Here is a 23,033-nt window from a genome sequence, read left to right on the forward strand (position 1 = left end):
CTTTGTACCTTTAAATATTTAATATTAAATATTTAAATGCATCAGTCTGAGAATGGAGAATTGCTCCTAAATTGAACTTCTCAAATGTAACAAGGGGTCTCAAGTGGTTTCTTTTAAGTGGTAACAAGCAAAAAAAGGTTGCTGCTTAAGGCAACAAGTTGTTTTTGTGGTAATAACTGAAACTTGAAGGGCCCTAAGGTGGCCCCTGTAAGTTTTTGATCCAATATTGAAGTCTGAGCCCTGTGTCAAAATCTAGTTTTAATACCATTCATATTTCTGTTCTGTCTTCAACAAATCAGTATTAGTCTAATCATCAAACTTGACACAACACACCTGTGGCAGTGAGTTACAGCAAAGGAAAAGTGGGCCTCTCTGTTAAAGGAACATGTGTCAAAACTGGTTTCAGCTTGTCAGCACATTTAACCATTAGCTGAAGTAAAATATAACAGTGTTGGGGAATGCACAAACTCTATCCAGACACTGTTGACTGTTCACTGAGTAACTTTGTGTTTGTGTTAGTTTTTACAACAAATGTGTGAAAAGAATTTGGACTGATTTGTTGTCATAAGCAAATGAAGTTAAGTTTGAACAGTTTACTGTGTTTGTGTTCATGTGAGACTTTATGCAGATTATAAAAGGTGAAGATGCAGTAATAGTCAATCTTTTGCAGTGATATTTGTTTTATTAAAAGGATTTCTTTTAGGTAGCAGAGACTGAAATGATGATGTGATTAAGCTACAATCGAACTCTGTGTAAACTACTTATTTTTAGCATGTAGGTAGATTACTATTTATTTAGAACTGTACATGTATGAGATGTATGCATATGTATGGGACACCTACAGTTTTCTGGGATTCTTGACAATAGATTTGTAGAAAATAGCTTTATTTAATTACTTTTTTAATTTGTACATATGTCTTATTATAGATGATCATGAAATTAGTTTTGACTTCATCTTAAATTTAGACTTTTTTAGTCAACTGTGTCAGCACACAGTGAAAAATAATTTATATGTATATCTAAAGTTTCACCGATGGTTTGCTAATAAAAAATTGATGTATTTCATATTCTAACTATGAAATAATTATTAAGGGACTGCACCATTTACATGAAAATAATTGCACCCATAAATTAAAATTGTCTTAAATTACAAATCACTTTCTAAGATGTATATGAACCATTTACTGTAGTTTGATCATGTTAAATGATGAGTTTTCTCATTGTATTGTTTAAAAGAGGAATTTGATCTAATTAAGTCAGTCTGAAAGTTTTTATATTATAGGAATTAAATGATCAGGGCTACTTTCAAACTTTCAGTACCATGAAGTCCATTTAGTGTACTGGAGCTGTACCATAGGTTACACTGCATACCATCGTCACAGGCCCGAAGTAAAACATGACATGGAGCTCTATCAGGAGGGGACTGCCAACACTGCCTGCAACATTCATTCATTGCGTGCTTGCAGCAGAGATATCGCGCTGTGCAATGGGCGTCGCTGTTCATTCGGATCCTGGATGCAGTTTTATAATGTCACTGTCAAAAATCACAAGACACCCAGGTGCATCTCACCATGAGGTACAGTAGGCCTTCTGTGAGCCCTTTTTACTGAGATAATGAGCAACATCCATGTCATTTCAGTTTATTGGTACTATTTATATGTCATACACTATTTTTGAACTCACATGAATTATAACGTGGAGTTTCCCCTTGCTTTTATATATCTATATCTATATAAACAACAAACAAGAAAATGAAAGCATGGTAATTACATAATTGGAATAGATAAATAAAAAAAACAAATGAGTAGTTCGTGAATACCGCTGACTATGGGGTTTCTTTTAGTAATCTACAGTAATATACAATGTTTCTCATAACACTATACTATAATTTATATGTAACTTTTATTAACAGAAAATTATGTTTTGAAGCTTGTTTATATCAAAATCTGATACGACAGAGGTAATCATCGTTTGTCAACAGGGGGGATGAGAGTGATAATGTTCAAATAAAAAGACAGACCTCAGGTTGGGTTTTATAATACTCACATTTGCCTTACTGGAGTCTTCTGATATGAGCTGAGGTGAAGTAAAGGGTAAATAAAGCATCTCCAACCAAGGTTAAAAAAATGAAAATAAATAATAAATAAATGTAATGAATGAGTGCTGCTTACTGTTTTGTGCTTATTACTGCAGTTGAGATTCAGTCCGGTTCAGACTACTTTTGGTCCTTTCATTGTTGAAGTGTCGCCATCTACTGCTTCAAAAGCGACATTGCAGTTACATTATCGCTTTAACGTCAAATACTATGAGGACATGAAGTCTAATCTGTGACTCAGTGACAACACCAGCAAATACCTTTTGTTGGTGTAATTACAGCACAGAAACCGTTACCCTGATTCAAAAGATGAAAACAAAAACTTGTGTAAGTACAGAGAATAGTTTGGCTAAAAGAGCATGTAGCTTGTTTTTAGGTTTGCATACATGTTTTTCTTTTCACACACACAAACACTGATTCCATCAAATGCAAAGATAAAGGTTATATTACATTTTTTTATTAACATTTGCAGTCACAACACTTTTTTTCTTTTAAATCTTATATTGTGATTAAGACATAATTATTTTTTACCTTGATGGTCTTTCAATTGTGATCCCTTACAACATAACATCATGGTAAACACTTACACTTGTCTACTAGACAACTAGTTTCTTAAGAACATTCTCCCTCAAAATATCCGGTTTTACATTACCAATAGTGGACAAGCATTGCCCCCTCCCCTTTAAGAGAGTCTAATGATCACATATAAATAACCCCACTTGGGCTGACTTTATCTTAATGAAAAAGTATGAATGGCAACATTTGTGCTCTGTGATTAGCAACTCAGGAAAGCAACTCATTTTACATAATATATAAATTAACATTAAGATCAGAATCCCAAGGTCTTCATACGTGGCCCTATTAATATCCATGTTGTTAGGGCTACTAAACAAGGTGCTGCCTTAACATATTTTCAATTTAACTTCCAAACTTTAAATTCAACTAATTTTTCAGTGCATTTCCATTAGCGATTACATTTTTTTTTTTCTAGGGTAACATACTCTGTTCATACCACCTTCCACCTGATCATATTCAGCTCTGTCCGTCCAGGAAGAGGGATCCCTGTTTAAGGTTTGGTTGTTTGTATATACATAAATCAATAGTCTAAGAATAGAAGATGTTGTATGCTGTACAGATTGTAAAGCCACCTGAGTCCACTTTGTATATAAAACATTTAGTTACTCATATTATGCAAAAAAGGAGACACCCATCATGTCCCATTATCTCCTTGAATCACTCCAAACATACTGCTGGTCAGAGTTTGGTGTATTTAAATCATATTTGATTTATTTTTAATCATGTGTAAAATACAGTCAATATAAGTGTATGTATAAATAGTCTGTGCAGAGAAAGTGGCTGATAGGAATAAGCATAAAGACAGGTTTGTGTATACTTTGGCTGATGTTGAACTCAAGGTAAGCCTAGAGTTTTGTATTAAGAATACAGTTCTTCGTCTCTTGAGTATCAGGTATATCCTCTTTTTTCTCTTCAAACACCCCCAGTACATCCCAAGACTGAGGAATTAATTGATGACGAAAGCCTAGCTCTATCAGCCAGGAAACTATAATAATACACATCTGAGAGGAAAGCATGATCAGAGTCCTGTAGGGAAAGTACTGTGTGATAACACCATCCTTCTCTCTCCAGCCAGGAAAAAGGAGTACAGGAGGGATCCCAAGTAATGGCTCGCCGCTCAGCACACGCAGCAGCACCCCTACTACGAAGCCACTGATAGCCCCGTAGGTATTAGCAGAGTGGAAGTGCAGCACGGAGATGAGCTGCGGGAGGATTGTGCAGTAGAGTAGATCCCCGCTTACCAGCCAGAGACTGAACACACTGCCATCACCAAAGGCTAGGCCTGTTCCAGCTAGGCCCACCACCAGCACGCTAATACGGATCACCCACTGCAGTTCCCGCTCTGAGGCCTACAGGAAGACAGAGGAAAAGGAGCATAAAGATGGAGTCACACACACACACACACACACACACACACACACACACACACACACCTGCTTCCTCAAAGACGTCTTGTATATGTTTTGTGTAAACATAGATGCTGATGACAGCAGCGCAGAGTCCATGGAGGACATAACTGCTGCAGCCACAGAACCAATGCCCAACACTGACACCCAGGTGGGTGTGAGGTATTGCAGGGCCAATGGCAGGATCTTCCCTGCCTCCCCACGTTCATAGGGAGGGGGTAGCCCATACTCTGTCTGGTTCCAGTCTTAGAGAACAGAAAAGAAAGAGAAAGCAGAAGATACAGATAGAGAAAGAAATAGACAGGGGTGAGCGGAAAACAAAGGAGAGGGGAAGAATAATAAGTTTATTTAATATAGCACCTTTCACAGGAATATAATTCACAGTGCTTCACATGCATAAAAATAAGACCATAAAGCATACAAACAATAGAAACACAAGCCACAAGATGAAGTTACGTACAAACAGTCGACAGTGTACCCTAAAAGAAACTCGCAAAAGAACAAACACTAGACAATTTAAGGTGAGACGAAGGCCAATTTTCAATTGCTTTTTAAAATCTAGAGACTGCAGACTATATGTCTAAAAGAAAGACATCCATAGTGTTGGAGCCACTACTTCAAAGGCATGTTTACCTTTTTGTTTTCAGTTGACATCGAGGGACAGCCAGTAGGCAATGGTCAGAAGACCTAAGTGACCTACTGGTGATATAGGAATGGAGAAGGTCACAGATGTACTCAGGTGCCTGTCCATGCAGGGCTCTATACGTGAACACAAGAACCTTGAAATGAATACTAAATCTGATGAGAAGCCAATGTAAAGAACTTTAAATGGGTGTGATATGAGTTGTCCACCTGGGCAATTTGAAGACAGTTCAGAGATAACTTGCTGAGACAGATGAAAAGTGAATTACAATAGTCCAGGCAGGATTAGTGTGAATCTCTAGGTCAGGTTGTGATACAACAGACCTGAGTTTTGTGATATTTCTTAGTTAGAAAATTTGCATGAGTCAAGAATATGCAAAATGCACAACCTGACGAAATATAACACCAGGATTTCTTAAATTTGACTGTATAGCTGAGGAAAAGGAACCAAAACTCTGAGCAACCGTGGGAACTATATTGTTTGAAGCTATGATAACAACCTATGTCTTGTCTGTATTATCAGACAATTGTGCAACACAGACAGTTTGCCGGCATTACCATGCTTAAAAGAGACAGAAGTATAAATCAGCAGTGTAACAGTAATAGTATAGATCTCTAAATTTACTACTAATATGACCTAAGGGAGGCATATATAAAGTAAATTAATTAGGATCCAAGACAGAACCCTGAGGCACACCACTGGAAAATATTTAAATGAAAGAACAGGCGTGCTCAACTCACAGTCTCACAGGTGCTGACCCAAAAAAAATGCAAAAAAATTTGGAGTCATCAGCACTCACAAATCAACATTTTTATACCACAGGAAAGAGCAGCAGTTTTAGAAATGTAAGGACCAAGCAACATAGTTACAAACCAGTGCTGGGTGCTCCCAGAGATACCCACCTACTACTTGAGCCTTTCAATAAGGATGCTGTGATCTACAACATGAAAAGCTTCAGTAAGATCTAGCAGCACCAAAACAGAACATTCCCTCACATCTGAAGACATCATTAAGTTATTTGAGACTCTGAAAAGAGCAGTTTCAGTGGGCTGCTTATGACGGAAACCTGATCGGAACTTATCTAAAATGATGTGTAGATTCAAGACAGCAGAAAGCTGTTTGGCAACAACTTTTTTTCTAAAATTGTTGAAACCGAAGGCAGCTTGGATAAAAGCCTGTAGTTATCGGGAACGTATGGATCTAGGTTTGTTTTTTCAGGTAAGACTGAATAACTGCATGTTATGTAAGCTGGGACACAGTCAGAACAACAGGGAGCTGTTTATAATAGAGACAAGGCATGGGCCAATAGACTCAAGTGCATTTTTTAGCACAGATGTTGGTGAAATATCAAAAGGACTCAAGGGTTTTCATACTGCCCTCTAGATTAGCCAGTCTTGCAGGGAAATGGTAGAAAAGCAGCAAATTGACAGCCAAATTCCATAAATTCAGAGGGGGCTATAGGAGTTAATAATACCAGTCCTAACATCTCTAATCTAATCTTCAAAGAAGGAGGGAAAATTATTGCAGTCCAACAGGCACATACAGAGGTGCAGTAATGACAATGTTGTCTTTGGGGTTGCGTTTACTGGTGGAAACATGGTTGGCGTAATGAGAAGCCCCTGAAGTCACAGATATGAGATGATTATGAAAGCACTTGAAACTTTTACTTGGCAGAGAACTTTAAAGTCAGGTTGAACAAAACATAATATGGTCAGTAGTAGGCACAACCAATGGAGTCAATAATTAAACCATGTGTAAAAACAAAGTCCAGAGTATGTCCTAGGATGTGTATACTGTAGGACCAGACGTGTTAAATAAAATTACTGAATTAAAGACTTAGTGATGTTAAGAATATCAGCCTAGGGCTGAGACACTTGCACAGTGATGTGTGAGTGCTGACGTCTGTATTTGTTTACTTCTTTTGGGTTGCGCTCTGAAAAGACTGACTTGAGCATGCCAATTCTTTTGTTTATATATGAATGTAGACCTGCATGCCTCTTGGGTGTGTACTGTCTATGCACAGCTGAGTGTTCACATTCATGTGTACCTGCAGAAGCAGCCACAGCTCCAATGATAACTGAAGGAATTCCCATTACAAAAATTGTCCCAGCAGCAGCAAAACAGGTGACTTGAGCCTGAGCAGAGGAGGCTGCAGAGAGGATCCTCTGGTGTAGAGCTTGGTAGGCCAGTCCCCCTAAAGCCTAAAACATACATGTGTATGTAGAAGAACACAAGAAAATGTTCACAATATACCTTTCTCACATCAGACAGTTTGATTTAACTATAACATTAATAATACTTATACTACATTTAGGTATGCTAGTTCCAGGGCCTTGATATCATGCATGTTAGCTCACTAGTATGGCACACTTAAATGGAGCAGAACCACTTTCCAGTGACAGACAGGACAATGGAGGTGTCCACAAAGCAAGTTTTTTTTAACAACAGGGTTCAGAGTTCTAACACTTTCCAAGAAGTTATTTTCTCATGGAGTCACATTTGGGTTAATCATTGAGAGCAGGGGAGCTGTCTAGCTAAAATGCTTCACATATTATGAAATTAAAAAACTGAAGTACAATTTCAATAGACCATTTTCACCTAGGACATTCTGACATGCCACAATATGACAAGCACATGGTGTAAATAATAAAATGAATGATGGCTAAATTTAATTTAGCCGCTCCAGTTTCAGGGTCCTGGTATTGTCTCACTGTCACGGCAACATTTAAATACAACAGAGCCATTGTTAAAGTGATTTTTCTACTATGACAAGCCTATCAACTAGAAGAGGCAGATTTCAGATTTTCAGTTTATACAGCTGAGTTTAATTTTGCCAATGAAGTTTACCACTATTACTACAAGTTAATACGATGCTATGCAATTTTAAGGTTACCTTGTACCTAGCCATATCTGTAATCTATCACCTGCCAGCAGGTACGAAGACATCAGACAAAGCTGGATGGGTCATGTCAGGTCAAACAGTAAACTGATGAAAATTTTGTTGCACATAAAAATGCTAACAGGAAAGGACGCTGTTTTTCTGAAAATACTTTTTGATACATTTTACATCTCCAGGACTGAATTACACATTTTGCAGGATGTATGGGAAGCCTGCAGTTATTATGTGGTTGCATGTGTTCAGTGATACAATTTAGAATGTGACAAAAAAATCAACTTTGAAATCTGACCAATAACAGCAGCTCATCTGCCCATTTTCCTGCATCAGCCAGCTCCAGCTCTCCTAGCCATGAGTTGCCACTTGATTGGTTGACAAGGGCTGTTTGTGAGATGTCAGTAACAGCAGGAGAGAGTATCAAAAAGGGAATACAGAGCCACTGAAACAGAAAAAAAACAGCAGTTATAGTAAAACTGAGGACAATTCAAGTATTGAAATACTCACTGTGAATATTTAGCTGATCACTGCTTAATTACATTCCTACAAATTTCTCCAACTCTGCGCTTCCTCGATTTCTCACCAGGCTGAAAAAGATGAAGGTAAGCTGGATGATATCAGTATATGCCACAGCGTAGAGACCCCCTAAAAAGGTGTAGACGATGGAGACAGCAGCCGAGATAATGATGGAGATTGTAGACGACAGCCCAAGAATTACACTCATTGTTCCCCCTGGAAATCACACAGAAGATCAGATCAAAGATGGTATACAAAAATGCTGTGATGATTATGGCAGTAGCATAGCATCGTAAAGATTTAATGTTTAAGTTAGTGCATAATGACATTAAAACTCAGTTACATAAGAGTTACTAACCCAGAGCAGCAAGGATGCAGGCAACCCATAAAATATCACCAATCAAAGCAGGAAGCAATAGTACTGTGGTGAACATGTTGCCATAGCGATGCTGAAATGGGTCCAACATGGTCACATAGCGCTTTGACCTCATAGGTTTTGCGAAGAATAATCCTCCTTAAGAGAAAACAAAAGAAGTATTGTAAGAAGAGTAAGAAGAAGTATTGATGAGAAATATAATATGAAAATATTCAGGCATGAAGTTAAGCCAGTTACAGATATAACTGGCTTAATTTTAGGCAAACTAAAGCACGATCATCCTCTAATTTCTGCTCCCCCTAAACCAATCTCTCTTCTCTTAAATAGGCCATCCAATCTACTAGACAGGACCACATTTCTTGCTGGGATGTCCTTATTCTTATACCAACTGGCATATAACAGTGCTACTTGTATCAGTCAACATTGTTCACACAAAACACATCCACAACATAATGCTCATGGCAATCCAAAATAAATATAATTTAACTTAAACAAACATTTAACTGCATTAAATAAATTCTCCGTACTTGGTCTAACCCAGTAACATTACTGATGCTGTCACCAAGTATTTATATACAGGAAAATGGCCGGGTCCTCTGAGACACATGGTGGGTATGGTAAGTAGCAAAGAAAGAAAATAATTAACTTATGGAAGACAGAACTAAGTTTACTTTAGCCAAAGATATTGCTGGTATGTAAACCTCAACCCAACAAATGCAAATCACAGACAAACACAGAACAATATGTGTCTGCAAGTTACAGATTAATGATGGGTCAATGGCCAAAACAAACTATTAAATTGTTAAAGTGTTCTCACCCACGTTGTCACATGCTCACACAGGTAAAGAGCTTCTAAGGTATGACATGAGTAGCAAAGCTTTAGTGTAGTTTCCCTATTGAATAGACACCAAAGAATCGACAGGGGTGATAATTTATACCCATGTAATACCAGTGAGACGCATTAAAAAGCATATGAGAATCCATACAGGTGAGAAGTCATATAATTGTAAAACTTGTAGGAACTTGGAGTTCAGATTTAGACTTCAATTGAAAATCCACATGAGAACGAACGCAGTGGGAAAATACACCGTCAGATGCCAGACTTGAAAAGGCTCATAAGAATCAATTCAGATGAAAAGCTGTGTAATTGCCAATCATGAGGAGATGAGAAGAACCTGCTGAAAGAGGGGAATGATTCTATGATCTGAGTTGGAAAGATTACAAGTCCATACAGTATAAGTTCATTTGATAAATGATGGAGACCTGTTAAAAGTATAATTATGCCTGATCCTAGATGATTATTGAACTGTTCTTTTTTTGTATAGCATTATCTACTCATACCCTACTTTGTAATCCCCCCCCCATGCTTTTACTGATATTGTTCCTTTTTTTTATTGCCACAATTATTAGTCTGACTTTTACTTTCTGCAAGCATGAAATGCAAGTAGGATATGTGAGCTGTATATGTGGTGGTGAGTAGAGGGAAGATGTGGGAGGGTTAGGTATAGAGAGCTGACTTTTTCAGTCACAATGCTAATACCTGGCCTTTGGGTATCGGCCAATACTGGATATGTATCCAATAAACAGACTTATATATTGCTTTCCTGACTTTGAAAAAACAAAATGTAATGAAGACATAGATATGACTTTACTGAATTGTTATTTATTAAGATAACAGTATCTGATACCAGATCGCCTCATTGTCATGGATACCAGATCCAGCTATTTGAGTCAGTATTACACCGATATCAGTATCAGTGTCTGTGCTTCTCTAGTTGGGGAGGGTGTGTTTAAAGTGACAGTGTACATTTGTTTGCTTCAAGTGTGATCCTCAATTTGAAAATAAAAATGTGTTTAAAACATATGTTAAGTGTGTAGATGTATTAAGCATCACATCCTGTGAAGGTGAAAATATAGCACCAGAGTGGTGTTCCATGCCCAAAACAGAAAAACAGAAAAGCTTTCACATATTTTTGGTATGTGGAAGTATGTGGAGCCACATTTTCTTATTTAAGCAGTTTTTTGTTTTTTTCACAAAAGTTTCATTTGTGTCATCCACTTACCTAAAACATAATTGGCAAAATATGCAGGAGGCCCGAAAGCCCAAATAAGACCTTGAGTAGGGGAATAAACAACCTCAGCAGTTCCCATAATATAACCTCCACCAACCCATGTAGCTGAAAGACAATAACAAATAGTTTAGAAGAATTGGAAGAATGGTGCAATAAAACACAAAGAAAGTAGTAGCAGTAGACATGAAGAAAAAAAAAAAAGGTTTTACCCGTCATGGTGAAAACTCCAACCAGGACATTGATGTTGCGGCCACCAACAATAGTAACTTCACTCTTGTTGCCAGTACATGCCTTCTCCTCTTTCTTGGATTTTCGAGATGCCCAGATCCCTATGACCAGGATTACTATATAAAAGCCCATCACGGCCACCAGTCCAGGGACGTCCACTGCCATGCTTGTCTGGTTACACAACCCAGAGTACATCAATTAAACTGACAGAAAATATGAAACACAGGAAGTACACAAAAATATACACAAAAGAACAGCTGCTGCAGTCGTCAGCTGCAGTCAAAACAGCATTTAATTGTGGCTGTGCTACAACCCCATGACTTCATAATATTGTGTTTTACCATCTCCAGGGAGCACCACTGAATAAACAATATGCTCTTTACAGCTGAAGTCTTAACTTGACCTTGATAAGCTATTAAAGGCTCCCCAACTCTGCCAGCTCTATGATTCATTGTATAACTTTACCTAAAATGCCGAACACAGGACAGCAAGGCTTGAGTGTACTCGGGTCACTCACATTAAATCCCCAACTGATCAATATATCGACAATGTAGTTTATTTAGCAATTCTGTGCTTTGTATTTAATTATTATTTATGTATGTTTTTGTTTAAATCAGAGAGGTGGAGCAAATTCACTATTCCAATATAAACTTTTATGTACATGGGATCATCCAGCTAATTTGGTTGCATATTAATTGATGTATGAAGTTTTAGTTTATGATAATTGCTTTTACTGCTATGATGTTAATATTTTATTCATATTTAGGGTTGCAGAGTATTGGTGTATGTGAACATGTTTGTATAGATAGATACCGTATGTGTGTCAATGGATGTAGATTATGTGTGTGTATGTATTTTATGTATATAGCCTATACTATGGCTTGTGTGTGCCAACAATTATCTGTTAAATTATTTATGAATTATTGTAGGCTTAAATGTTTAATGTGAACTCTTCAGATAAACCAATTAGCTAAAATCATCCAAACAAAATAAAACATTAATTTCCTTCAGACTGTGAGGACAAATATCTGAGCCTGCTTCCCCAAGATAAAACCAATACTCCATGATGACGCGCATATCGCATATCGATAGTAAGTGAACCCTCTCAGCCGCATCTGCTCTTATCAGTAATGTAACGATAATAACTGAAAGACATAATTAAAACATATATCAAACATTCTTTAAAATACCTATATGCTGACGACCCTTAGGCTATAGGCTACATAAAAATTAAGTAGACTAGAACTTGAATGCCAAGAGTTACTTCAGTCATAAAAGTTTATTTCAGCACCACTTACTTGAACACCCTTGCTAATAAAAAAAAAGAAAGAAAAGAAAAAGAAAAAAGCGATATATAAATATGTCCATCATAACAAGAGTAAATCGGCTATAATTTGGTCGCAATTTGATCTTGATCTCAGTGTAACCTACCTTTCTGCACCGTTGAACACCTTTCTTCCGTATACCTGCTGCTTCGGGTATTGTAGTTCCCGCTGGTCCGCCTCCTTCTACTAATTGTCCCCCCCCCCCCTAGCCGGAAACGGTCGGATCGAAATGGTTGCAAACCGGTGCAATGGAAACTTTTTCTTGAAAGCACCCTGGACGAGATTACGTCATGATAAACTGCAGATAGTCTACATCTTTATTTGAGGATCCCTACTTTCTTAATAACAGTTTATCTATTGACAGACCACGTGTTTGGCTACTCATTACCTAATGGAAATACAGCATGGTGTCCAATCACAAACTAAGACACAGATACTATTCAGTGTTTGTGTGCCAGGATGCAAGGTGACTCCACCTGCAGTCTGCATGTGTTGTGAAATCATACACGCAAATGTGACGTTTGTCACGTGCAAAAACAATACACTCGTGCATGCACATGCAATTCCATTATACTTAACACACAGTAGATATTAAATACAATGCTATGTAAACACTGATCACTGAGGTAACAAGGACAACTACAGGACAAACACATTTACTCATCATCTACTTGCACTCATTGTCCACCTGGAAAAACCTCATCCCAGTCATAATCAATTAACGAAATGAAGACCACATCTCTCCCATATTGAGAGAAAAAATAGACAACAACCTGACTTTTTTAAACGTTTGCCACTTTTTTTGTAGATATTTTAAACACACTAAAGGAGTGAGAGGATTGTATTAAATCAGATGTTGGTGACTGTTGAGATTTTTTTCTATATCACACAGTCCATACTTCATCCCATCTGTATCTCATAATTTATTTCAGTGGAAAATCCAAATGCATGGGAAATGGGTAATAACATTTAGCCCAACATTCTTATTATTATTCTATCACAAACCTAAAAGAATAGTTAGCCCCCCTGTGTTAGATGAAACCTATCAAATGCTTCTTTCTACAGAGCTTCCAGGTGGTTTGGTTGGTGATTGTCAGTATCATATCAGATGTTGGAGTCCAAACTGGATTTTTTTTCACAAGGAATACAGAAAATCTGTGGCCAAACACAAACATGTAGTTTTTGTTTATTATTTGTTTATCTTAATTGTACATGAACATCATGAGAATGGATTCAGATGTCTGTGTTTGCCTGTGTGAGCCCTGCGTCCTGAGCTTCTGACTGTGGGTGGTTGAGAAGTAAGAGCCCCTCTCCTTCAGGGTCTGAGGTACACAGTATCCAGTGGTTGTTGTCTTGTTCAGCTTTGTGGGAGTCCAGGAACGTGTGAGCTGTCACCTCATACTCTTTGCCATATGTGGTCCTGCAGGGATACAACTGTTACTTAAAGAACGGCAGCATGCATGTAGGCATTGTAACACGACTTATAGCTGCCATATTGGAGGCCCTTATCTTTTGACAACAGCTGCTGTGAAGACCTAAATGTACATCCTGACCATACTGACAAAAGTTAATCTATATAGTTTATTCAAAATTCAAAATTATTTTAATTAGGATTGTGTGTTTAGGTAAGGTAAGTGCTCATTCTTCTCAACCTACAGCTCAGCCTTGGAGTTTGCTACAAGCTGCTAGTTTTCATGTCACTGTAAACTAAATTTGGAAACAAATCCTTACTCATAGTAAGCTGACCTACATCCACACAGAAGTTTTCTATCCAATATATTTTTTAACAGGTCTCCAAGGTTATTTTTAAAAGAAAAATTTAAAATACCAAAGGACATGATCCCCCAGAACAGCAAGAGCCTGGTTGGTCTTGCAGTGTACGATCAGCACTTTCACATTTGCCTGTAAAAAAAAAAAAAAAAAACCAAAAACAAAGCCTTGCATGAAAATCTTCAATTCAATGGAGGTGAGACAAAGCAAAAAGAAACACATTTGGTCTAAGGCATTCTGTATGCTATCATCAATTACAGTCTTGAACAGCAGAAAATGCTGATGTTGCAACAGGTTAACTGGTTAACCATGAACCAAGAGCACATACTTACAGGGACACGGTGACCCTCATATTCAAGTCTCTCCTGAGGATCAAAGTGCACTGCTTTCCAGCACGACAGAAAGGAGTCATCGTCAGTCAGGTTTACTTCCTGGAGGCGGGACTTTTTTGCACACTATGTATTAAATCACACATAAAATCTTGTGATAGGGAGTAACATAAACGCTGCATTCTATTATTGACTTTAAGCGTGCATGTTAGGTGTTGGCATTTCCCTCTTTGTTTGCATGCATTCACACATGGTGATTGCTTTTTCAATTAGTTGTAGTCTCCCCCACAATCACAAATAAATAACTTGATTTACCTTTTGAAAATTCTTCAAGTCGCTCGTCAAGTAAAGCTGAGGAACGAGGGGAAGAGAAAATATGAAATCATACAAAGTGACACACTAAAGATATGATTTATGTTGTTTCAGTACCATTGATGTATACAATGCAAAGGGAACCACATTTATATCACTATTTTACAGAATCTTAGTAGCGTTTGTGTTCAACTAAAATTAAAATATCGTAACTGTGAGGGAATTTTTGTGTCATGAGGGACTCATTGTGTCAGGTGGGCTGTAAAGACTGTTAACCCCTAAGCCACAGGCCTTTTGTTATACTAGATAAAACATCAACAGCAAACTGACCATCTTTTGACCTAGTAGGGGGTCAGCACATGATATCAGTAGTCTTTGAAGGGTTTTTGTCTTTTGTTACTTTACGACTCATTTGTTCTACTTTATTACTTTGTCACCCTGTCTTATTCAAATTCCACTGGGAGGTACTAGCTGAAACTAGTTGTTGCTTGGCAGAATGACTGTGTGTCCTTCTCCATGCTGGCATGTACTGAGTAAAAGAGAAAGATTCATCACTCCATCGTATGTGCTTTTCTTCAGAGAAACTGCTATTACAAAAAATTCTATTACATAACAAAAAAAGAGAACACATAATTAAATAGTTAAAACACTGATAATTACATGATATTCATATAACCTAAGGTTAAAGGTTTATTGATATTGCTCTTCTGTAAAACAGGTGGGCTTGGAGGTAGAAATTTTAAAAACAATGGTCAAAATTAAAGCAGCAGAGGTCATGATATTCAGACTCTGTCTACACAGATTGTGCAGCAAAAGCAGCAGCAGTTTCAGTCATCTTTCTGTGTCTACAGAGGATGTATTTGGGCAGAATACTGAGTGTAGGTCACCTGGATTTTGGCAGAAAATAGACTTGAGGTGTAAAAACATGCTTTGGGACAGGGTTTTGCGTGTATAGTGAAGAAGTAGATTCGTGGCCTGTGTACCACAGCTGTATCAATTAAAATTAGAAGCATATCTGCTCTGCCAGATGCACTTTAGCTGATTGATGACTGAAAAATGCAGCTAAAAGGCTTTCTGTGAAGACAAACTGTTAGTCCCTATATAAGTCAAGCTCCAAAAAACACCCAATCCTCTCATAATGCAACTCAGTTGAATCTGTCAGTAGACCTGGTTTACTTACACCCCTGGCAAAGCCACTTGTTGTTTTCAGGGCAAAACTTTGCTCAAAATGCAGAGTCGATCCTTCAGGACATCCATCTACACTGTAGTAACACAAGCAGGGTTGCAGGTTTACATCTGGTAGTGTTACCATGTGTGCTGAGGCGTACAGTATGTTGATGTTGATGATGTAGATTTGAGTGTGTACCTGGTAATGATGAAAGCAGTGCGTGTGCAGGGCTGAATACCTCTCCCAGCACTTATTCCACATGGATCTTGAATGCTAGGCGAAGGACTCTTTGTCAAACCATTAATGTCTGCGTTAATGCTTAATGCGCTACACTCCCTGTTTTCTCCTCCCATGTTCACCAACATCACAACATCCCCAAAGTGCAATCCTCCATCCTTCGTCACAGCGAGATTCACCTACACACATGGACAAACATCATCATCATTATCATTAGCACCCTAATCATCAGTGTGCTATTATTGTATGTGTTGTTGATGATGTTGTTAATGAGCTTGAACTAATTTTACTGGTCTCAAAATGTTCTGTTTGAGGAAGTCTACTTTCTGGGTAGAAAGCTCGCCCCTCTGTTTTCTCTCCAGGTATTCTTTCATTGCATCCTGTAGACACATCAATATACAAAATGTATAATTATTATAATGTATAATTGCATCACAACTGAGTCAATTTAAGCATTTGTCTTTTCCTGTGTATCTATTTAATGCTTAAACAGACACATTGGAGAGGACGACTACATTTGGGCCCAGAATAAAATAAACTGTTTCATTAAGATGTTTTTGACACTTAAAGGATGGGTTCCCATTTTTCAAGTCCTACATGGACCTAAATTAGGTGTGTCCAAATGAACAATGAAACAGGTTTTTCTTGCCATAATCATTGCTCCTGTTCATAAAGACCATTAGAAGATATCTTCATAATTGTCCATGCGTGCCAAAGTAAAACGTGCCTCCTTTTAATTATTATCCAACATTGTTATTTAAATATAGTTTGTTCTTGCCAGCCACCATCTAAGAACAAATGTGTTAATTTATTTTCTATAATAAGCTTAATCGTTCACAACCTTTTGAGAGAGGTTTAATAATTCAATGCTTTCTTAATATCTGACACAGTCAGTTAATGTCTTCAACTAGCCACTTCCTAAATATGGGTAATTAGCTTGATGATAAGATATGGAGAATTGCCATTCCAATATTGACTTCATTGTTCAGATTTTAGCATATATTTGGTTACAATTTGTTTTGGTTAACGGCAACAACAAAAGTTAACTAAGAGATTTAATAGTAACAAACCTCCTGTAAGCGCAGGTCCTCATTCCAGTTACCAATTCTCACGTTTGTGCGATATGTTCTCACATTAGCCATACCGGCTGTAATATTGACTCTTGTGTACTAATAGTACGATAAATGACCCTGTTTTTGGTGTTTGATCCGTCAAACGTCGCTTTTAGGCAATGTTTGTATGTGGTTTCTATGGTAACTGTTGGTCCCGCAGAGTGTCGCGAGAGGGCGCGCTGGCGCAGCTGCTGAGCATCAGCAGAGCTGGTGTTATTTCTCTGCTTTCTGCTTCTTATACGAGCATGAGGAGTTCATGAACTCATACTGACCTAGAGATAAACACGAAAATACACACGTCAAAATAAATAAATCCCTGTAATTTGGTTTTGCATTAACACCCCATACTACTACATGCGCACACAGACATAGACCTACACATTCATGTAGGCCTCAAACGTTAATATTGCAATTGTCATTATAAGCGCTTCAACAGACAAAAAATACACATCAAAGGGTCTTCTTTTTTATTAAAGAGTAAGATAAGATAAAGTTAAGAAGTACTTTTATTGATATCTGTGAGAAAATTGATCTTCTGTATTTAATCAATCCCATACACACACACACACACACACACACACACACACACACACTAGGAGCAGTGGGCAGCTGCAGCAGCCTGGGGACTCCAGTTCTTTTGCCAGTGTCTTGGTCAGGGGCACTGACAGGAGAAAGGAGTGATGATGGAAGTAAATTGGAGCACCTGGTGAAAACCCATGCAAACATGCAAACTCTACACAGAAAGGACCTGGGACAGCCAGGGTTCAAACATACACCTTCTTGCTTTGAGGCAACAGTGCTAACCACAGAGCCACCATGATGTTATTAAAAGTTCTGGTTTTAGTGAGTTCCAACCATGCACCTGTATTATCCTTCACAGTTCCTTTAAGAATAAAATTCTCTGCTCAAGTGTATTTACTTCTTCTTATATGCAAAATGTATTTCAGCCACTGCAATCCAGACTGAATCTATCCATGTGTCTGCTGTCCATTTTCCCTTTTCTCTGTCTCTGTCTTCGTGTATTAGTGGCCGTTGGCCCGGCCTCTGGTTCCAGAGCCATTAAAGTGAGTCGGTTTGTGCTTTCTTTCATTTGATGAGTCACTGTCATCCTCTTCTTCATCACTTCTGTCATCGCCTTCCAGCTGCAGAATGAAGATGAGCCACAGAAGAGAGGTAGAAAATAAACCAAAGAGAAGCAACATAAAGAGATGTAACTTGCATGTACATAGTTTGCAATAGATTTCCTTCTTCTGCAGAAATGCATACATACATGGATACACTTATAAACACACCTTGGTGAAGACACACTTGTAAAACATTCGTGATATGAGAACAGCCCAGTAGAGGTGGAGTATCTGTAGAACTACCAACATGACGTTGAAGAAATAGTAGCCAAAGAAGGGAGCAAATGTCTCAAGTGGATACACCCATGTACAGTGGATCAGCCTGTGGAAGATATGCACATGTGACATTTTTCATCTTACACCAAGATCATCATGCATCATGCACACATCCTTTCATTTTACACACTTACCAGAGGGGGAAAATCACAAGTCTTGTCAACATAAAGAGAAGTGTAAACACTGCAAACATGGCATTAGCAGTCTGATGCCACTTGGCGTAGTTTAATACTTTTGCACACTGTGAGATTAAACAGAGAAAAATATCAAGTTCAGTTCTTAGAGTTCAGTTTTACAGAGTCAGACAAAGTTTCTATTCATATTTTTTGTGAATTTTGTGAACGTTTATAGAGGCATTGGCAATGCTGTCTGTTCATTGAACTGAATTTCTTGTGTTTGTGTGCAGCTATAGCATGAACAAAAAGATCATATTAAGAAATGTATGATGATGTTTTAAAGGAACACAGCTTTGCTATCTGGAATTGCCATTTTTATTACATGTAATAAATGTTTCTTAAATGAGTCTGTTTATGCAATGTAATCTCTCACTGTTATCTGCAAGTCCAGCACCAGCCGAGGGGATGACAATAGATATCAAATAGATAAACATGCACATGCACTGATGTAACCGCTGCACTAACCTCAAGCAGGATGTCAGCAGAGTCATGAACCGCCATCACAAGGGTTCCAATACGGATGTAGTTTGAAAACCAGGAGAAGCTAAGAAGAGTCAGTGTGGCTATGTGATGAACCACCTGCTCTTTGAAGTCCTACACACACATACACATGACATGAGAGCATGTACATATGAGAAAGAATGCACAAAAAGCAAAAGATTTGTATATCCAACGTTTTTCCTTCTACTTTATTTTATTTTTATTTGAAAATGTGTCATTCTTAGTAGACACTCCATTAATAATGAATATGATGTAAACATAAATTAAACTATTTTTCTTTTAATAGATGCATTCACATCTCACCTTCCGTTTCACATCAGTTGAGAGGCTGAGGAGCAGAGAAAGGTAGAAACCCATTTCCAAGAGGTAATACCAGTACTGAGATGGCAGCATGGACTGCATGGACACATAATGCACATATTACACTGCTTTCTGTTATTTTCTACTAGCTGTCCAGATAGCAATGGTAAAAACACTTACCTGCTTAGGGAAGCCTGCCCAAACTTCCTTCAGATTATAAAGCCAAGGTTTCTAAAGACAACAAAAACAAAGGAGGAGATGAGTGTGAGCGAGTTTGGAGAACAGCTTTGAAAACAGCATCGAGGATAACTGTCGGCCAACCAGCTCATGCATGCTTGTCTGCTATGTCAACTGCCAGAGTGTGAGAAAAACCCTGAAGCACAGAGAGACATGAAATATGAAGATAGACCACAAGTTTCACATGCATTACAGTGAAATCAGAGTGGTACATCCAGATAGAGAGAAAGAGGGAGAGAAACAGCACAGAGCACACAATTCATGCAATGGAAAAATCAACAAAAAGGAAAAATCCTATACATCCTGGCAATTCCTGTAAAAAAAAAAAAAAAATAGGAAAAAGCTAAGAAAAAAACTTACATCATACAGAGCAAGGACTCCACCAAGAAATGCAAAAAAATAGAACACACATCTCCAACTGTGGACAGACAAGAACAATAATGACACACGTGAATAAATTAGTATCTTTGCACACATTAGTGTACCAGTTACCACACACACACCTGGCTTCACAGAATCTCTTCCGAAGTGCTGGACGGTCCTGGTTCCTCCTCCTTCTGAACCAGACTTGAACTCTCCTTTCTGGCCAACTGGTTTTCTTACACAGAGACCTCACATTAGCCTGTGACACAAGGGAAAGTGAAATCTCATAAGGCTTTCCACCCTGGGGATGCACACTCTCAAGCCTTATTTCACTTGTTTTAACTCTCTGATTATCTCAACTCAACTCCTCAAGTACTTTGTTGTTCATGAAAGGCCTAATGTCTTGAATTTAGTAATATATACAGTATTTTTTCATTCATTTCATTACTTTATGAAATAGGTTCTCTTGTCTGGATAACACTTTTGTCTTTGTTAGTGCCACACAAAATGCTATAGTATGTGATTTACTGCAGCTTTGTTTTTTAGTGAAATGGGCCTTTAACATACCTGCGATGGAAGCCGTGTTTGGCTGCAGAAGTACTGTTCTAGGACAGGGTTTGGTTCGACTTTGCGACGTACCCTGTCTCTGACTCCCCACGCATCAGCCAGCGGTGTGGCCACGTATCTGCAAAAGCAAACAAGAAGCAGGGAAACTGAAAGGACTACATCACCTATGAACATTTAGTTATTAAATATCTGTCAGTACAACATACTGTAGAAGAAATTATATTGCAGAGCACCATTTTCCAGATATCACCATAAGACTGCTGTAAACAGTTTGTGCAACATGATCTAAGTATTCTGAAACCAAATTCTCTGACACACATTTACTCACATCCTTTTCTCACCTCTCAAACAGGTATCTGACAACGAGCAGGCAGAGGGCGCAGGGCAGAATAGCGTAAAGTTGAGAGGCTTTAGCATAGACACGACCTTCACTGTCCTCCAGATCAGACCAGGAGACATTTCCTGGCAGCCACAGGCGCTCCCACCACAGCCACTCACTGACTGTCTGCAACATGCTGCTGAAATACAACCATGAAAAACTGATTTGAGATGAAGCATTTTATATTCAGGTTTTAATAAAAAACATTTTTTAATGTAAAATTCTGATAAAGTCTGCTTGGCTCCATGACAGAAGTTATACAGCAGGGTGATTTTTATCCATTTTCCTCTAAGAAGGTCTGATTTTAAGGCATGCAATATGATATAGATTAGTTAAAATTGATGATTTTTTGTTTTTATTGCCATGAAACTATGTCAACTGGCCAAAGCGGTCCACATTTGCTATGACTGTGTAGCAGTCAAACCAGGCTGGCTCTCTGAAGCAGCCAGGTACTGGTTCACATTAATTCACATTCAAAATTCAGTACCTTGTTTTTCTTGAATCTACTGAATGTAATTTTTCTGTTAACAATATACTTCTCCTCTACCTCCTACTGTTCTCTGACAGTGAAACTATACCAACCATTTAACCATTACAGGAAGTGAACAATCTAAAGATGCTACAGCTACAGTAGATATCAAAGGGCATGAAAGATTAAAAAAAAAAAAAAAAGGGAGAGGAGCAATTCAAGGAGGTAAAGATTACAAAGAAGTAAAGTCCTTCCCGTTGTGGACTCTGCCCATAATAGTGTAGATAAAGACATGTAACATAAACTGTTAGAAATGAATTTCAAAACGTTGCCATGCCATGTTTTCCTCACTGAGATACAACATAACTCATACAGTCTGCGCCTGAACCACACTGTTAGTTAATAAATCAGCATGGGAAAACAAGCATACATACCTACAGGCAGTGTTGTCTTGACAAGTTCCAACAGAAGAGATGGTAGCTGGGGGAGAATGTAGATACAGAGTGTGTGACAAAGTCCAGTGAAACTAGGAGAAATACTGTGTGAAACCCCAACGGCCACAGCCCTCTATCTGATCTTCAGTTTAACAGCTATAATTGTCTATAGATGTCTAAATGATCACATTCTTTCCTACATGACTGTTACATGCATACATTGATTGATTGATTGATTTCTTATTAACATGTCATGCACCAGAAGTGCCCAGCCCAAATGGGCTTACAAGACACTGAAACTAAAGAAGAAAAGAACAAATAATAACAAATGAAAACCAGATAACGAGATAACGGGCATTATAGCAACTAAACATATAGACACATATATAAGAAAGTAATGTATTCACACACACTCACCTTTGGTATGCCCAGCGTGTTTTGTGTAGTGTGTTTTCCAGGGGCCTGTCTGTGTGAAGCCGGTCTGTTACTATAACAATTCACTTATATATAAATTTGATAACAGGTTAGATCCTCTATTCTGCCATCTTCTTCAAAGACATAGTAAAAAGTAAAAAAAAGAAGACAAATATTTACTCTTCTGCTAATGCTTCCCCTAATCTCTACATGTACCTTTATGTGTGTGAGGCAACAGGCTTCAGTGAGCATGTTGACTTTTGAGCATGCGTGTGGTCGCTCACCTGGTTAGAAAGCATGGGATCTTTCCCTCCCACTCTGCCTGCTTCTGTGATCACACCCTTGTAGTTACCCTTAATGTAAGGCTATCTCAGGACTAAAAGCCCCTCGCTGCCCTTGGAAGCATTTTGATTTTTTTAAACTGCGGTACATGGTAAGCTGCAGCAGTCATCTGAGCACAGACTTGTTTGCGTACCCTCACCTTGCAAGAATTCCCTCGGAATGCTGGGAAGCCCCCACAAAGGCCCCATTCACTGGTGGGTCAGGGGAGGAGGAGTCAGTACAGGTTGTGGATAGAAGAGACAAGGGAACTTTCACAGAGAGGGAGAAAGAGAGAGAGAGGGGGGGGGGGGGGGGGGCGGAACATCACTGCATAACTGCCTTGGTTAATAACAAACACATCAATACAAACCAAGTGACCTTGTTTCTTTGTCGTTTCTTTTTGCAAAAATTCAT

At 38.3% G+C, this 23,033-nt stretch overlaps 3 protein-coding genes across 3 annotated transcripts; all 3 read right to left on the reverse strand.

The window, feature by feature from the left end:
* Positions 1 to 3,001: 3,001 nt before the first annotated feature.
* Positions 3,002 to 10,978, reverse strand: LOC128358659 (high affinity choline transporter 1-like). The gene is made up of 8 exons (XM_053319005.1): positions 10,787 to 10,978; positions 10,569 to 10,682; positions 8,488 to 8,643; positions 8,197 to 8,345; positions 7,909 to 8,055; positions 6,768 to 6,921; positions 4,105 to 4,322; positions 3,002 to 4,020 (listed from the first exon to the last, which is right to left on the reverse strand). Exons 1-8 carry the CDS (start codon positions 10,968 to 10,970, stop codon positions 3,517 to 3,519), a joined length of 1,626 nt encoding a protein of 541 aa, XP_053174980.1. The 5' UTR covers positions 10,971 to 10,978; the 3' UTR covers positions 3,002 to 3,516.
* Positions 10,979 to 13,363: 2,385 nt separating this feature from the next.
* cfap161 (cilia and flagella associated protein 161) lies at positions 13,364 to 17,088 on the reverse strand. The gene is made up of 8 exons (XM_053319916.1): positions 17,017 to 17,088; positions 16,237 to 16,326; positions 15,908 to 16,125; positions 15,722 to 15,803; positions 14,545 to 14,580; positions 14,233 to 14,355; positions 13,959 to 14,032; positions 13,364 to 13,550 (listed from the first exon to the last, which is right to left on the reverse strand). Exons 1-8 carry the CDS (start codon positions 17,086 to 17,088, stop codon positions 13,364 to 13,366), a joined length of 882 nt encoding a protein of 293 aa, XP_053175891.1.
* Positions 17,089 to 17,722: 634 nt separating this feature from the next.
* On the reverse strand, positions 17,723 to 22,828 carry cers3b (ceramide synthase 3b). Its single transcript, XM_053319917.1, has 14 exons — positions 22,774 to 22,828; positions 22,596 to 22,639; positions 22,302 to 22,365; positions 21,885 to 21,930; positions 20,944 to 21,120; positions 20,603 to 20,720; positions 20,176 to 20,294; positions 20,033 to 20,090; positions 19,616 to 19,666; positions 19,439 to 19,531; positions 19,100 to 19,228; positions 18,593 to 18,699; positions 18,351 to 18,504; positions 17,723 to 18,200 (listed from the first exon to the last, which is right to left on the reverse strand). Exons 1-14 carry the CDS (start codon positions 22,826 to 22,828, stop codon positions 18,081 to 18,083), a joined length of 1,335 nt encoding a protein of 444 aa, XP_053175892.1. The 3' UTR covers positions 17,723 to 18,080.
* Between the last annotated feature and the right edge of the window lie 205 nt (positions 22,829 to 23,033).

Source organism: Scomber japonicus, chromosome 5 (assembly GCF_027409825.1).
Source record: "Scomber japonicus isolate fScoJap1 chromosome 5, fScoJap1.pri, whole genome shotgun sequence".
Classification (NCBI taxonomy): Eukaryota; Metazoa; Chordata; class Actinopteri; order Scombriformes; family Scombridae; genus Scomber; species Scomber japonicus.

What these genes read in the sequence shown, in the direction of transcription:
- cers3b (XM_053319917.1), bottom strand. Translation starts at nt 22,828, where the DNA reads ATGGGGCCTTTGTGGGGGCTTCCCAGCATTCCGAGGGAATTCTTGCAA. An exon ending in AAACACGGCTTCCATCGCAG is followed by an intron (nt 20,295 to 20,602) that starts GTATGTTAAAGG and finishes CTTGTGTCACAG; the next exon opens with GCTAATGTGAGGTCTCTGTG. An exon ending in CTTGTGATTTTCCCCCTCTG is followed by an intron (nt 18,505 to 18,592) that starts GTAAGTGTGTAA and finishes TATCTTCCACAG; the next exon opens with GCTGATCCACTGTACATGGG.
- cfap161 (XM_053319916.1), bottom strand. Translation starts at nt 17,088, where the DNA reads ATGGCTAATGTGAGAACATATCGCACAAACGTGAGAATTGGTAACTGG. An exon ending in ACTGCTTTCATCATTACCAG is followed by an intron (nt 15,804 to 15,907) that starts GTACACACTCAA and finishes GTGTTACTACAG; the next exon opens with TGTAGATGGATGTCCTGAAG. An exon ending in ATGAGGGTCACCGTGTCCCT is followed by an intron (nt 14,033 to 14,232) that starts GTAAGTATGTGC and finishes TTTTTTTTACAG; the next exon opens with GCAAATGTGAAAGTGCTGAT.
- LOC128358659 (XM_053319005.1), bottom strand. Translation starts at nt 10,970, where the DNA reads ATGGCAGTGGACGTCCCTGGACTGGTGGCCGTGATGGGCTTTTATATA. An exon ending in CCTTCATCTTTTTCAGCCTG is followed by an intron (nt 8,056 to 8,196) that starts GTGAGAAATCGA and finishes TTTCTGTTTCAG; the next exon opens with TGGCTCTGTATTCCCTTTTT. An exon ending in CAGATGAGCTGCTGTTATTG is followed by an intron (nt 6,922 to 7,908) that starts GTCAGATTTCAA and finishes TGTATGTTTTAG; the next exon opens with GCTTTAGGGGGACTGGCCTA.